The sequence below is a fragment of the Apodemus sylvaticus genome, chromosome 22 (assembly GCF_947179515.1).
Source record: "Apodemus sylvaticus chromosome 22, mApoSyl1.1, whole genome shotgun sequence".
Taxonomy (NCBI): Eukaryota; Metazoa; Chordata; class Mammalia; order Rodentia; family Muridae; genus Apodemus; species Apodemus sylvaticus.
The window spans coordinates 28,208,246-28,225,121 of NC_067493.1; the positions used below are offsets into that span (position 1 = coordinate 28,208,246).

Below are 16,876 nucleotides of genomic sequence, written 5' to 3' on the forward strand. Positions count from 1 at the left end.
AGACCAGGCTGGCCACGAACTCAGAAATCTGCCTGCCTCTGCCTCCCAAGTGCTAGGATTAAAAGCGTGCGCCACCACTTCCCAGCTTAACTTTTTTTTTTTTTTTTTAAATTGAGGGCTGGTATGCTGACTCAGTTGGTAAAGGCACATGCCCCTATGTCTGACATCCTGAGTCCATTCCCCAGGACCCACATGGTAGAAGGAGAGAATTAACACCCACAGGTTAGTAGATGTATGCACTCAGCCCAACCTTAAACACCAGGTGGTTTCTGAGGGACACTTGATAGGTTTACCATAAATTAAAAGTTTGCCCTCTTTACCATAAACAAATTTAAATCTTGCTTGGTAACCTTGGCCATGTCTGGGAAAAGTAATAAATCCTTGTCTAAGATCATAGACAGTCATGTTTCTTAGCTCCTTTGGCATTAAAATATCTCTATGTCTCATGCTGGAAGCCTTTACCACCAATGTAGTTAAATGTGTAGGAGTTTTTGCTTCTTATAGAGCAAGAGGCTTCAATCAGACTCTGGGTGAAGGGCTACTTTTTCTTTTCATATTCCCATACTTTTCTTGTCTTTCTATCCTGTCTCAGTGTTCCAATGTTTACTGCCCCACCCTGACTAATTTTATACTCACTTGATATAAGCTAAAGTCCTGTGATGCAAGGGACCCTCAACTGAAAAACAAAAACAAAAACAAAAAAACTGTTCTCAAGAGATCAGGCTGCAGGCAAAACAAGCTTTTAAGACATTTTAGAAAAGTTAGTGATTGATGGGGAAGGGCTGCCCATTGTGTATTTCCTTTTGTCCAGCTTTCTCCTTTTTATTATAGAACTGCGTAAGAGTGATTTAACGGCATGGTACAGTCAATATTAGGCTGTCTTGAAATCTCCTACACCAGAACCATCAATCTGAAACTCTTGAATTAGCCTCAGACAGATTTTTAGGACAAAGGCAAAAAGCAGCCATTTCTCTTGTGGAAATGTTACAAGGATGGTGTATAGGCTACTTACTAACATTTTTTCCCCTCTGAAATTAGAGCTGGCTCCTAATTGACCTCAGCAATACCATTCCTGCTCACACTAGGAACACCCATCAAGCTCCACTCAAAGCACTCAGCCACTTTGGTTTTCAGTCCAAAGTCCACAATGAACAAAGTCTATAAACAGCAAGGTCCGACAAGCAGCAAGCCTTTCACAACACCCTGCTTCTTGGTAGCAACTCTTAGTCACTGTCTTATTTCTGGAAAGAGATACCAGGCCAGGCTCTTTTCTTTCCTCTCTATCTGTAGATCAGGATGTAGCTCGCAGCTGCCACTCCAGCACCGTGTATTTCACCATGCTCCCTACAATAATGATAACAATAATGATAATAGACTAACCTCTGAAACTGCAAGCAACCCCTCCCACCCCTCCCAGTTAAATGCTTTCTTTTATAAGAATTGCCTTGGCCATGGCCTGCACCTTAATTGATTGTCCAAAACCGAGTGATCAGCCCTAAAATCATAAACATAGAGGAAATGGTAAAATAACTCATCAGGTTTAATATACATAGAAGAGACCATGAATTTGAGCTGGAGAGAGGGAGGGGATATGAAAGGAGGAATGTGTTTGGAAGAAAACATGGTAAGAATTAGAGAGAAGAAAGGAAAGAAAGAAATGATCTAAATATATTTAAAATAATGTAGAAGAGAAAAGGACACTAAAGTTCTTTTAAGTATCACTTAAAGGAAAAAAATCTTAATTATTTTCATCACAAAAAAGTCACACATTTAAGACAGTGTATAATTTCTGGCCTGGTCAACACCTTTACCTTGAATTATTATTTTTTTCCAAGTACATTTTGGAAAGTTCAGACTGTCACAGCTGTACCAGAAAAAAAAAAAAAAAAAAAAAGGCTCTAGCTGAGTCTGAAATAGAACCCAGATCCCATTCTTTTGAGCAAACCACGTGACCCAGCCTACTTGCTAAAAGTCGTGGAGGCAGGCACTGTATATAGCAAGCTTTGTGTATGTGTGTGTGTGTAAAATCTGCTTCTATATAGGGTCCATCACCTAAATTAGAGTCATTTGAAAAATTGGCATCTTATTTCTATTACACACACACACACACACACATACACACACACACACACTCACTCACGCGCGCGCCGCAAACTTATGAGATTTTAGGTATAAGAATATAAGGAATATGTTGAGTTTCACAAGAAACTCTCCCTTTCTTAAAATTAGCTGCAGCTAAGAACCTGCATTGGTGCCATCTACTGCCACTCAGGGGCCATGACCCAAAGTCTTGTCCAATCGGAGGCTCTAAATTGAGGCGTGTCCAATCAGACACACAGAGGGAGGGCGGGGGCGGGCTTTGGCTGTCACCCGTCCTTTGTCTGGGAGCCGCCATCTTGGGCTTGGTAGTCCTGCCCCGGAGGCTCCTGCGCAGCTTTGGTGGCGTGGTGACGCTGTGGGTGCTGGACGATGGTGGGAGGACACCAGCGTCCCCCAGAAGTGGACTTGGTGAGTGTGCGTGTGGCGCCCGGAGGTGATGGCGCGCGAGCGGGAAGCGCTGTTGCGGAAGGGGGTCTGCAGTAAGGCCTCGCGGGCGTTCGCGCTGGGTCCCCTGGGCTGTGGGACTGCTCGAGCCTGGGCGTCCTGTCCCACCCCGTGCGGTGACTTCAGCCGGCTCTGGGCAGCTCTGGGAAGGCTGCTTGGTTCCTGCAGGTTGTGCTAGTTTGGGTTCTTTCTGTTACGTCTGTGAAGCTTTTCCACGAATCTGAGCTGTGGCCCACAAATAGTTCCTCCTCCCTTCCTGTGATCCTGCTGGTTTCCTCTAATTTTTATAGACGTTTGGGTATCGAGCCTCAAATCTAGAATCCTGAATGCCAGCCACACCCCTCCTCATTCTTTGTAAGCGCCCCCTCCCCTCAAATTTACCTCTCTGCCCATTTTCTCAAACACCAGTTTCCATTTTGTTAACGCTTCCTCATTGTACATTTCAAATATGCAGTATTGTGTAATGTAGGTTTTATATATATATCTCCAGAGTACTAAAGAAAAGAACTCTCTCAAGGACTTTAAAATTTTTTTTCTGTTTGTGAACACATCACAAGCATATCGCAAAAACAGAAAGGAAAACAGAAATCATTTGACTCCTGAACATTGTGCAAAAAGGCATTGAGTTTTACATGAATGCTCTGTGAATGTGTTTCAGCATGCATATTACTATATATCAATAATATGTAACACTTGTTAACTATTTGCAGACCTAAGTATCTGAGAATAACAATTTAGTTTTGTTTTAATGTTGGTTATGTTTACATATGTCCTCATAAGTTCGATTGTATTTTAGATTATTTATGTGCTCACTCCTGGGGCATCCTGAAGAACTGTCAATTTTTGTTTGAATTTAGTGAGTAGTGTGGCTTTAGGGTTCGGATGACACTTTGCTTCACAAAGTGTTCACTTTACAGCGATGTGCACTGAACCTAGGAGAAAACTAAAGTGTTTATTTAGGACCTTATGCACAGTAGGACACATCTGGAATTCAGTTCAATCAAGAATAAACTAATTGCCAAACTGAGCAAATGATATTATTTAGAAGACATAGGTAAGACTGATAGACTACAACTTAGCAGTAGATTATTTTATTTATATGTAAATGCATGTACCCATGTGATTGTTTGCCATTAGCCTTGGAGGCCAGAAGAGGGCATTGGCTATCCTGCAGCTGCAGTAACAAGTTGCTGTTAGCCATCTGGGAACTGAACTTGGGTCCTTTGGAAGACCATCAAGTAGTCTTAAATACTGAGTCAGTTCTCAAGCCCTAAGATTTTTATATTACCTAAGACTGACTTACAAATAAGTTAACAAAAGGGGATGGTTTAAAAAGCTACGGGTTTGGCCCTGCCCTCACGTTGCATATGCCCGAAGAACATTAGAGAGTATTAATTTCTAAGTGGGCCAGAATAGTGATTCAGATTCCATTTGAATTTTGGAGACTTTAAGTCTTTCTGGGGGTTAGGAATGGGAGTTCAGGGTTCTAGAAACATTTTCAGTGTGCTACATGCGTTTGCTACATTGCAGGGTCAGTGTCAAGTGTCTTGAGAACAGCTTTGCTTAGTGAAAAGGAAAGAAAAAGTTCAGGATACTTAGCTGTGTCTTTCTCCAGATTCCAGCAAGAGGAAATGCTTTCAAGAATCATGCCTTCAGGTCACTCTCACAGTTAAGATGTTCCAGGCACAGCGATTTGTATCTATCTACAGAAATCATAAGTGACCTATAAGTACTAAAAGTGAAGAAAATAATAATTGGCATGCCTATGGGAACATTATGCGTGTTTTCAGATTTCACCTGAGATGAGAAATCAGAAATGGACTGTTGCTCTCTGATTCCTTGGGTTCTGCTGTAGAACAAATGTTCTTTATCTAGGACTGAGAGGATCAAGATCAGTGCTGGGAGTTGCTGTTTGGTGGTAACCCTTGGTCTTCGTTGTCAAGCTACATTGATTCCAGTTCTGGATCCATAGTTTAATTTTTTTTTTTTTTTAAGAACTGGAGAGATGACTCAGCCATTAAAGGTTACACACCTTTAACCAGAATACAAACAGCAATATTTTTTTTTTTATTGATTCTCTAACAGTCTCATACATGAATGCAGTGTGTCTTAATCAAGTTACCCCTGCCCTCACCCCCTTTAGGCACCCCCAAAAGGCCCTCCTCCTACTTTTATGGTCCCTTTTCTCATATAACCCTGAGTCTAATTAGTTAGGTCAGCTGCTTAATACTTGTTGGGAGAAGTGCCTTGACTTGGAACAGGTGCAGAAACTTCCTCTTCAAGCAGAGGCTGAATGGTAGCGACCTTTGAAATGTCAGCAACATGTCAATACTTCTCTGTCCATGAAAGGGACAGTCCCATTGAAAGGGAGGTCTGTTCCCCAAACCTTGGATCTAGAGTATTTGACACATTGCTTGTGAAGCTGTGAATGGGAAAGTGTATCGGTCTGGCATCTGCAACATCAAGGTCCTTGAGTGCATTCGCCTTTCTTTCAGATCCCTGCTATCTGAGTAGAGGGTCACAGTAGGCCACTGAGGAGGAGAATCAAGATGCTCCAGTTAACAGTCAGGTGACCCTCGGAAGCTCATCTGCCTCCTCAACCATCAGGTAAGTGCACATACCAAAAAGAGCCCATCTGATCCTAGCCCAAATTACCGACCAGCCCAATCATATTTGTATTTAAAAAAATTCGAAGGGGCTTGTTACCTAGCGTAGATAATTATCACCCCCTGTGATAGACAGGATTCCAAAGTTTAATGGTACTTTGCTAATATTGGCAAAACAGTAGGCACTTTATAGGTAGACATTTCCTCTAATTGAAAGGTGAGTCACATAGAAAAAATGTAGACCTGTATACGTAGGACTGGTGTTCACCTCACAGTACCTGTTAGGCTGGCTTCATTCATTCACGGGTTGGTGACTCTGCTGTCACTTAGGGCCCCAAAGGCAGTCCCTCCTGTACAGTTGAAGGCACTGGGTTGAGGAATCAGGCAGATGAGCAATAGGGGGCAGGTTTTCCCAGTCTTGCTAGGGCCTTTTACTCTGAAGCTCGCCATCTTGGGATGCGTCCCTAGGCTCAGTCTCCTCTACTCTGGAGGTCTAGGTGGCTGTGCTGTAGACTCTGTTGCCCTGTGACGTGCTGGTGCGGGGAGTTCCATAGGGAGGACGCTCGATGTCCTGGAAGCCAGAAATGGTGAGTGTGTGGGTCAGTGTTCTGAACCAGGGTCTGTAATTGGTGGGAATCATTTGTGGCTCTGGAGTCTTCCAGCCAGAACCCTGCACTGGGTCACTGGGCCCCAGGTTCCCTCTCTCTGTGGGGTGGGTGATGGGCTGGTAATTGGGACCCAGGTGGCCTATCTCATTCCTGCAAGGTGACTTCAGCTCCTGTTAGAGCTCTTTGCGCCTTTAGTTCCCTACTGAATGTAGGGCAGCAAGCAGGCTGGGCCATCAGTGGGCATAGTGGTACATTGCGTTCTGTTCCCAAATGATTAAAACAAAGTTCTTAAAGTATCATGAGTTTAACATTTAATACAAATGACACAACTTTAAAAAATTATTTCACGATTTCATACACATGCATAGTATACTTTGATCAATGCCCTATTGTCTTTTTGTCATCTTCCCTTCCCACTGAATATTCCTTCCCAACAAGCCCTTCTCTTTCTTGTTTGTTCGTTTACTTTTAAATGGTTTTTTAATGTGTATATATATATATATATATATATATATATATATATATATATATATCCCACTTGCATTAAGTAGGGTTGCTAGCATGAGTGTGGCTACGGGATTATTGACTGCAAGGGCAGTTTAATCAGTGGCAATACCACTAAGGAATATTAAACATTTACATACTGTCCATACTCCTTAAGGAAAGGTGGGGTCTTATGAGGCCCTCCCCTGTCCTTGTTGGATTGCACTGGACCCCTTCTTGTGTAGGTAGCCATTGTCAGTCTGTTTTTCCCAAGGCGACTTGGCCTGCCTGTAGGTATGCTTTTGGTCTTTGGCCTCTTTCCACTCTGGGTTGCTCGAGCTGAGGCCACTGGCCGTCTTTGGCTTCTCACTGCCTTGTCTACCTCACTGCATTTTCAACCTAAAGTCTCCTCTTTTCCCAGGATTCTTCCCCTCTGTTCCGAATAAAGTCTGTCTTTTGTTACCATGATCTTCTCATTCTTCGGCTTCTGTTCCTCTCTCTGACCCAGGAAGTTCCCATGTTCAATCACTTTTAATCTTCTTTCTTATTTCTTATTTGATATCTTTTTCATTGTAGGATTTAAAAAAATGTGTCAGACTTGGAACTTTACCCATCTTAGCTCACTGCTATGGAAATGAGCTACATTCCTAGTCTATGGAGCTTTTTTTTTTTTTCCCTTTTTTTTCCCCCTGCCTTAACTAGAGGTGGCAACTTTTAATTTATTTTAAAGCACAAAAGATGGAAACATACCTAGATTCTAGTACTGCATGTCCTCAAATGTCTACTGGTTTCTTGTTTGTCTTTCCTTATTATAAACTGGCATGCTTATGCTGTCTATTTGTAACTGCGTATACTTTTGCTAAATGCAGTGACCAGTACCTGAGATACACTGCTCTCATTTTTGTTTTAAGTCCCTATGGTAAGCACAGGACTGCTATATAACACTTATATTATGTTGTTATCCTAAATAGTATAAATAAAACTTAGCTTGAGTTACACTGCTTAGTAGGGCTTAAGTACCCATTCTTATTTGTAATATTTGTTGAGTTTTAATTAGCATTTAAGATGGTGTATAACAGTATTCTCATACTGCTTATTTCTGATGATTTGATGATTAATTTTCCAATAAGATAAAAAACTATTTTTTTTTTGTTTTTTTTTTTTTTGGCTCATACTAATCTGTCATCAAGAGCATAGAGCATTAACTTCTTTAATTCAGAGTACCAGAGGAAAAACATTTTTTTTCTCTGTGTAGTACATTCTCAAACCTCATGACAAAGGGAAAATGTGAACGTGTGTGTGATACCCCTAACTTCTGCTTAGAAGACTGTACTTCACCGCATTCACAGTGCAGAGGAAACCCAGATAGCAAAGGGAGGCTCCTGGTTGGCTCATGTGAATGTTTTGATTCTTCAGTATTTTACTTTGATAAAGCCATGGCAAATGAGAGCTATGATAGTTGAAGTATTGACTTTTCCCCCATAACTTCTCTATTGAAGCCTATAATCCAAATCCACATGCCAACCATATGTGAAGATAGGGCTTATATCAAGTAATTAGCATTAAATGAGAAAATATGTATGGGGTGCTAAGACCATATGGTTGAACTTCCTCATCCAAAAGAGGAGGAAAAGCTGGGTGCTAGCACAGTTTAAGAGTATTTATCTACTATGCCCAAAGCCACAATTTGAGCCTCAGAATTGAAGACATGAAAGCCAGAGGAAGGGAGAATTAACTTGTTCTTGCATAGAAAGACACTTTGATTAGGCTGTCACCTGGATGTCAAGAAAGAAGACTTTTTCAGGAACTGAACCACCTGCAACCTTGACTATTTATTAACTTATACAACTGTGACAAAATTTCATTTTCACCATTCTGTATAAATTTTTATTGGAACCCATGGTAATTAATACAGGGGGAAGCATTGGATTTGGAAGAATAGGAATAAAACCTATACCACTCTGTGGCTATTTGTGTGTTCATTTTTTTAAGAATTTATTTGTTTGTGGCATGTGTGTGGAGAGCAGAGGACTGCTTTTGAGAGTTGGTTCTCCTTCTACCCTGTGGGACCCTGGGATTGAAGTCAGATCATCAGACTTCCTGATAGTCATCTTTACCCTCTGATCTATCTTGCCACTGTGTAAGTTTTTTTTTATAACAACATTGAAATCAACTGTTTAACTTCTAAGAAGAAAGTTTACTGGCCTAAGAAAAATTATTGATACTATATGTTATAGACTTTATTCATTTATTTGCTGTATATTTGTGATATATAATTTTATGTTCATTAATGTAATTTTGTTCATTTTTTGATAACCTTAATTTGTTTTATTCTCTGATAAGTTGGTATATTTTTGTTGTTACAGTAGGTACCTTTAATTTGGTATTTTGTTATTGTCTGGACATATTTTTAATGTGTGACCATTTTCTATGATGGCTAATCCTTGCTGGTCAACTTGACATGACTGGGAAGAGGCAACTTCAGTTGAGTAATTGCCTCTATTAGATTGACCTGTGGTCATATCTGTGGAGAATTTTCTTGGTTGCTGACTCTAGGAGTCCCAGCTCACGGTGGGTGGTGCTGTTGTGGGCAAGTCGGCCTGGGCTGTGTAAGAAAGACAGTTGACTAAGCTAGAGGGAGAGAGGCAGTAAGTAGCATGTCTCTGCTGTCTCTGCTTCAGTTCCTGCCCACTGGTTCCTATGTGAGGTTTTGACTTAGTACCTCTTGATGATAGACAATATCTAACCTAAAAGGTATAATAAATTTTTTTTCTCTTAAGTTGGTTTTGATCAGAAGCAAATTAAAACAGTTTGCTGTGTTATTATTTATTTGCATTCCTGGGTGTTGAAACCAGGGCTTCCCCTGAAACCAGGAAAGCTCTCTATCATTGAGCTGCAGTCCCAGCCTTTTTGTTGCATGTACAGTGTGTTTATTCAATCCTCCTGTTTGGAATAATATCCAGGGAATTCTCTTTGGACTTTAGTTGTATGTTGTGAAAATGATAATCTTTCTTGTTTCTGTTTCATTGGATTTGTAAGTTCCCATTATAGAGTGTTAAATACTTCTGCAATTGAACATGTTAACTCTGCAATTTTGTGATTATTTCTTAGGAAGGCATCAAATTCCATTCACCCAGGTAACACACCAGTGAATAGGTGAAAGAAACTATTCTATTCAAGTCCTACTCAGTGAGCTATAGTTAGGGTTTCTTAGTAGAAGTATTGATAACTCATAAACAGTTACACTACTGAAAGGAATGTCTCTCTAATTGTCTATACATCTTTGAGAAGAGTTGGAGTCCCTCTTCTTATAACTATCAACTGTCTATAAATCGGAGGTTAGAGTTAATGATGTCGAGTGTTACCTTGGTTCACATTAATTTACATATTGCATAGCACCCCATGTCTCCTTTTAGACTCTTTAACTTAGGAAATAGGTAATAGTTACTTTTATGTGGACACTAGCAGTAGTGGCTATTTTTGTTTAGTAAGGAAATACAGGATTGGCTGTAACTGCAGTTATTTTTTTAAAACAGGTTGATTTTTAAAAATTTTATGTATATGGGTGTATGAATGTTTTGCTCACTTGTCTATGTAATATGACTGTGCCTGGTGCCCTTGAACATTATTAGATCCTCTGAATTGTAGTTCTAGATGGTTGTGACCTACCATGTGGGTGTAAGGAATCAAATCTGGCATCCTTGGAAGAACAGTCAGTGCTCCTAACTGATGAACCATCTCTCCAGCCTTGGGCAATTACTTGTGTATATAATCGACTATTAACATGTCCTTGAAATGAAACTGTTATAATTACTTAAATGCAAAATCACTGGATAATAAATTATTGAACATTTATTGGTATTATTACTCATTATATGAGCATACTCAGACACAGTATTCTGTGTAGTTCTGTTAGCCTGTCTTATGTCGTTTGTGCCGTTATAATTGGGGTTCTGTTGCTTCATTTTCATGAGAACACATCCATGAAAACGTTTGATATTTCTGTCTTGTGTAAGTAACAGATGCTTTCTATTTTCTACATCACTGCTTTTTGTACACATCAGCAATATGTTTGTCCTTGTGTCTTTGGACTATATCAGGTGCTTTCCTGAGGAGAATTTTATTAATCCATTTATTCCTAGTAATAAGGATTGTTCAGCATCTTTAAGGAAAACAGGATGATTACATTTTTTTTTAATTAATAAATTCATGTGTAGGTAACATTCTTTCTCCCATGATTCAGAATACAAATCAAATTTTGTGTTATGTAAGGCAGGTATCCACATAGAACGATGAGCTCTCGGCTCAGGAGAAATATGTCATTACAGGGGTTGGTGTCATTTGAGGATATAGCTGTGGAATTCACGTGGCAGGAATGGCAGGACCTGAATGAAGGTCAGAGAACTCTCTACAGGGATGTGATGCTGGAGAACTACAGCAACTTGCTGTTCTTGGGTAAGTGGAAAATGGAATATAAACTATCTAAACTAATTGTCATCATCATGGGATATCTCCTCAAATGAAGATTCTTTCTTCTCTCTGCCTGGCTCTAATATTTTCCATTTACAGGGCACTGCAAGACCAAACCTGAGTTGATCTTCAATTTGGAGCAAAAACTTGAGTCATGGATTGTAGAAGCATCACACCAGAGCATCCCAGGTACATCAGTGCATAGTAGTTAGGGATTAAGATGAGAACTAGTCAGATATAGTAACAAAACTTATCCCCATGTCCCAGCCCTAAAGATGGTTAATCTTTAATGAGATGGTTAATCTCATGGTTAAGACTTTTTTTTTGTCTAGTACACTCTCTTACTTAATTAGGGTTTTACTGCTGTGAACAAGCACTATGACCAAGGCAGCTCTTATGAAGGCAACCTTTAATTGGAGCTGGCTTACAGGTTCAGAGGTTCAGTCCAGTATCATCAAGGTGGAAACATGGCAGTTTCCAGGTAGGCATGGCACTGGTGGAGCTGAGAGTTCTACATCTTCATCTGAAGGCTGCTAGTGGAAGACTGCCTGCAAGGCAGCTAGGATGAGGGTCTTAAGCCCAAGCCCACAGTGACACATCTACTCCAACAAGGCCACACCTCCAAATAGTGCCACTCTCTTGGCCAAGCATATACAAACCATCACACTCACCACAGAAGACTCTGCTTTTTGCTGTTGTTATTGAAATACTTTTTTTGTTTGTTTTTTTTTGTTTTTTGTTTGTTTGTTTGTTTTTGATTTACTATAAATTCATTCCCTGTATGGATCGTAGAGAAAGAACATATTTTAGGAAAAGTCTAATAAACTGAGTTGTATGGAAGTAGGTAGGCATTGATTTTATTTATGTAATTAAACTATGAGATGAGTGTTTTCCATGTTTGCTACATAATATACAGGTAGCTATCTACCACAGTCTTAGTCATGGGTATTAATAACAGATACAAATTTATGAATGAGTCACTTAAGGCTATTATTAAATTATAGGTATTGCTACAATTACAGGTGAAATTTGAGAGAATTGGCGTTAGAGTGTTCTAGAGTAAAGCAGTAGATTAAGAGTGTTTTATGATTCTGTGAATAAAAAGAGAGAGGGTAACAAAGGATAAACTATCCCAAGTCTTTGGGGCAACTAAAAAGAAAACAAAACTATAATGTATACATGAGTGCAACCCATACCCACACCCTCTCCCCCCCTCCAGAACTATAATGAACACATATGCACACAGGCACAAGGTAGCCTGTAATGATCTCCCTTTGCGGAGAAAACCCAAAGCCATAAGCACATGGCTAAGTCTGGAGAATGTAGGCAGCCCTAGGGACAACTGGATAGAGGAGAAACCCACAGTTGTCAAAAAGACTAAATCTAGTTGAATGTTTCTTGTCTGAAAGTGACTTGGAAGAAAAACCAGTTAGATTGCACTTACCTTAGTGCTATACCCAGAATCCAACTTGAGAGAGGTCCTTGAGGTGGTACTCATTCAGTTTTTGATACTAAGATACTATAGACATGAAATCAAGAAATAGTCACAAATCATGGAGGGTATAGACATGCTATCACCATTATTAATTTAACAAATTAGAAGACCGTTTAAGATAAAGATTTAATTAGTATCTTCAAATAAAAATCCTAAATTTTAAGACTTCTTGGCCAGACGGAATAAAAACTAAGATGTTACTTGCTGTGTCCTGGCCAAAGTACATATCAATTTAAAATATGAATAATACTTTTGAAACAAACACTGTAAAGGTACTCACCAGTAAGCCAACTTTATTATACCAAATTAATTTAGATGGGATAAAGAAATTACTGAATATTTATAAAGGAAACAATCCATTATAATTATTCCAAATGCTTATGCACTGAATTTTGGTGTTCTGGGTTCCATTAAAAAAAAAAAAAAAGAAGAAGAAAAAGACAAGTTCTGGATAGAGCAGTAGCATTCTTGGAGTGAATAATATATATCAGAAAAAAAATATAACGAAGAAATCTGACCGAGCCGACATCCACTTTCATGAGTGAAATACTGGAGTCAAGTAGCTAAAATAGTCTACTGTTATCAACAGCTAACTCAGGAACAAGATCTAACAGGGAAACTTTATAGTTAAACAGTAGTGTGCATCAGTGAGACTCCCAGTGGCTGTGAAATAAACATGTAAGCTTTCTGTAAAACAAATCAAATTTGAGGTTGTAAACCTAGCTCTAATAAATAAAAATCATTGAAAATATTTCTTTAATCTTTTAAAATCAAACCCGAATATGCTAAAACTTAGTAGCCAGAGAAATTAAAGAAACAAGTATGTATTTGAACAGTTTTGAGTGATCAGCATTCCATTGTATACACATATAAAAACATAATACATAGTAATTTGTGTCATTAATATGTGTTAAACTTAGAAGTCACATATGACATTGAGTTCGGTAGAAGAAAATTCATATCATTTTGGTAAGCAATCTAGCAACTTCCTAGTTTTTTCATTTTTGGTAAAATGATGTAAAAGCAAATAGATGGGTAAAGCCTAAAGATTAAATTAAGAATTTGTGATATGTGTGTGTGTGTGTGTGTGTATTAGGATAGTTCAGTTTGTGCATATTAATATGTCTTACTATCATTTTAGATTTCCAGAAAATGAATACCCCAAACAAGACCAGTCCGGAAACCAAAGCAAGCCATGTGTGGCAAGTTGCCCTCAACAGTGATACATCAAAGGAGTTGGCTGGAATAGGGAATGCTTGCAATGTGAGCACAAAACACATTTCAAATCAGACTGTAAAGAATGAGAACTCACTAGGAATGAGTTCTAGAAAGTTTATTCTGTGGAAGGATGTGTATCTCCATACTGATGCTGATGAGATAGAAATTGGAGAAGAACCTGATGATCTTAATGGAACTATAAAATCTGTCAGACATCCAGAGCATGTTAGTCTATACAAGTTTCAAAGTTCACAAAGTTACTTTCAAAGTCTTATACCAGGGAAATCTTTCCACACAAAAGCAGTGTCATTTACTCATAAGTTCAATGAATATGCAAAATCCTTAGGTGATACAGCATTTATTGACAAAGAGATGGCTCAGATAAAGGTAAAATCATTTGAATGTGATGTATCAGAGATAAAGTGTGACAAGTCTGACCTTAATGAAGATGAACCAGTGCACATGGGAGAGAAACATTACAAATGTAGTGACTTTGGGAACCCTTTTATTATTGAGTCATACCTTCCAAAACATAAGGGACAACATGAAAAGCTCTTTGTCCAGAAGGAATATGAGTTTTCTCAGCAGTCAGAAGTGGGTCTTCATCAGAAAATCCGCAGAGGGAAAAAGACCTATGAATGTAAAATATGTGGCAAGTGCTTTTATTGGAAAACAAGCTTCAATAGACATCAGAGTACTCACACCGGTGAGAAGCCCTATGAATGTACAGAATGTAGTAAAGCTTTCTGTCAAAAGTCACACCTCACTCAGCATCAGAGAGTTCATACAGGCGAGAGACCATATATATGTTTTGAATGCAGGAAAGCTTTCTATCGTAAGTCAGAGCTTACTGACCACCAGAGAATTCATACGGGTGAGAAGCCATATGAATGTAAGGAATGTGGCAAAGCTTTTTGCCAAAAGCCCCAACTCACTCTACATCAGAGAATTCATACAGGTGAGAAGCCCTATGAGTGTGCAGAATGTGGGAAAGCCTTCTCCACCAAGTCCTATTTAACTGTACATCAGAGAACTCACACGGGTGAGAAACCTTATGAATGTACAGTATGTAGGAAGTCATTTATCTGTAAGTCAAGTTTCAGTCATCATTGGAGAACTCATACAGGTGAGAAACCCTATGAATGTAAGCAGTGCATGAAGACCTTCTACCGTAAGTCAGGCCTGACTCGACACCAGAGAACTCACACGGGTGACAAACGCTATGAATGTCAATTATGTCAGAAAGCTTTTTACTGCACTTCGCACCTCATTGTACACCAGCGAACTCATACAGGTGAGAAACCTTATGAATGTAAGGAATGTAGGAAGGCTTTCTATGATAAGTCAAACCTTAAACGGCATCAGAAGATTCATACTATGAAGAAAGCCTCTGAATGCAAACAAGCTAACAAATTTTTTCTGACTAATACTTCTCAACATCAGACATTGTATTATGAATATGAAGAATGCAAGAAAGCTTTGCACCAGAAAACAAACTTTACTTAACTATCTAACACTCTTCTTACAGGTAAGGAAACCCTGTGATTGGAAAGCACTTATCCAAAAGTCAGATCTTACTGTACATTGGACCGCTTATACGAGGGATTAAACCAAATGAATAAACAGTGAAGGAAAACTTTGATTCTTGTTTGTTTATCAAAGAACTCACAACTGACTGTGGCAAATAATTTAGCCAGGTACATTAACCCAGCGTAAGACAGATGTTTATGGTGGAGGATCACTTGCACTCAGGCAATAGAGGAAGACACCATGACTTAAGAGAAAATAGGGCAAAGTTTTCTACATACTTTTCCTGACATACCACCAGAACCCAGTGGTAACCAGTGAAAGAGAGGAATGGCCCAAACTTTGGAACTCATTGCTGGGTGTTTTGGGACATGCCTGTAATCTCAATACTTGGCAGGTTGAAGAAAGGATAAGGAGTTGTAGTTTAACCTTTGCTACAAAGCAATTTCAAACCCAGCCTGGGTGACATGAAGACTTTTAAAAAGTGACAATTAAAATTACAAGAATCTGAGAATCTAAACTTCACAAACCATATAAAGGGGACAAAGGACAATACAATTTGGGGTAGATGTTGCTATACCTCACTTCCATTTGAATCAAAGATGCTATAGGAATCACATTTGTGTGAGTTTTGTAGAAACTTGTGGAACTTTGTGGAAATTACCTAACACTGAGTATTACTCCTAAAAGTGAGCCCACTTGAATTTAGGCAGTTAGGGCTATGGATGTAGCACAGTGACGGAGTGTTTGGCTGCTATTATTATAACCTGGTCTTTCATATAAATTACATCTATTATCACCTTAAAGGCTTTATTTATCTGTGCATGCACTCCACAGCATGTATACCAAGGTCATAGGACAACCCTCAAAGTCAGTTCTCTTCTACCTGGTGGGTTCTTCGTATCAGACTCAGGTTATTAGGCTTGGCAGAAAACATCTCTACCCTCTGAGCCATCTCTCCTGCTTCTGTATTTTATACTCAGCAACTGTTGTAAATTATAAGCAATTCTGGAGGTATTTTCAGCTAGTCCAGAATGCTTTACTGGGAAGAACATTTCTTTTTTTATCACTTTTAGTATAGTCTCCCTAACTTTAGTTTGGAGATAAAGTCTTGGTACAAGTGCCCTGGCTGATAGCAAAGTCCTGCTTATCTTGCCTTAGCCTTGTGAGTGCTTAGATTAAATGCATGTGCTACTTTGCCCAGGCATAAAACAACGAAAATTTCTGGAGTTATTGGATGCTGTGTTCATTTTCTAAATACCCCATCACTGTGTCACAAAAAAAATTTGAGCAAATAAAAGATTTGATTTTACAATTCAGTGATGGAATGGCAAATCTGTCGACATCAAGAGAAATGATGGTAATGTGAAATTTCAGTTTGCTGTATTAGATACCGATATCTTGGTCATCACAGAGAAGTTGAAGGCAGTCAAGCTGAAAAAGAATGAAAGAGGTGAAATAAAAATACTCTCAATTGGATTGTATTAAAATCCTGAAATGTAAAAACATTCTGACCATATTACTTGGGTATTAATTGGAAATAAATGATTTAAAAATATTATTTCAAGTTGTATTCAGTTGTGTATAAACAAGCAGGATGGTCATTCCCAGTTAGCATAAATTGACTTCCAATCTGGGGCATTTGTGGTTGACATAAATGAAAGTTGATAGTTATACTGAAATCTAGTGGACAAGCTTGAACACATTTCATAATATAAGTACATTCTGTATTATATAGTTTTAGAAATCAGAATGAAGGCAACTCAGCTTAAGTACAGAAAAATTGTTACATATGTAATGTAACAAATACGACTAATGAGGTAAGGAACACAGCCTTTTTATGTATATAGTTCTCACTGTAATCCCAGACTTACAGTATTAAATTACTTTAGTTGTATTATTTAACTTAACATTGCTTTGGTCAA

General features: G+C 38.8%; 1 protein-coding gene across 3 annotated transcripts; it reads left to right on the forward strand.

The window, feature by feature from the left end:
• Window positions 1–2,369: 2,369 nt before the first annotated feature.
• LOC127672796 (zinc finger protein 39-like) lies at window positions 2,370–16,512 on the forward strand. Of its 3 annotated transcripts, none has more exons than XM_052168166.1 (6): window positions 2,370–2,508; window positions 5,040–5,151; window positions 5,642–5,737; window positions 10,570–10,696; window positions 10,811–10,900; window positions 13,348–16,512. In XM_052168166.1, exons 3-6 carry the CDS (start codon window positions 5,717–5,719, stop codon window positions 14,928–14,930), a joined length of 1,821 nt encoding a protein of 606 aa, XP_052024126.1. In that variant the 5' UTR covers window positions 2,370–2,508; window positions 5,040–5,151; window positions 5,642–5,716; the 3' UTR covers window positions 14,931–16,512. The 3 variants fall into 3 exon arrangements, with proteins under 3 accessions (XP_052024126.1, XP_052024127.1, XP_052024128.1); XM_052168167.1 differs by having other exon boundaries at window positions 5,648–5,737; XM_052168168.1 differs by lacking the exon at window positions 5,642–5,737.
• The last annotated feature ends 364 nt before the right edge of the window (window positions 16,513–16,876 follow it).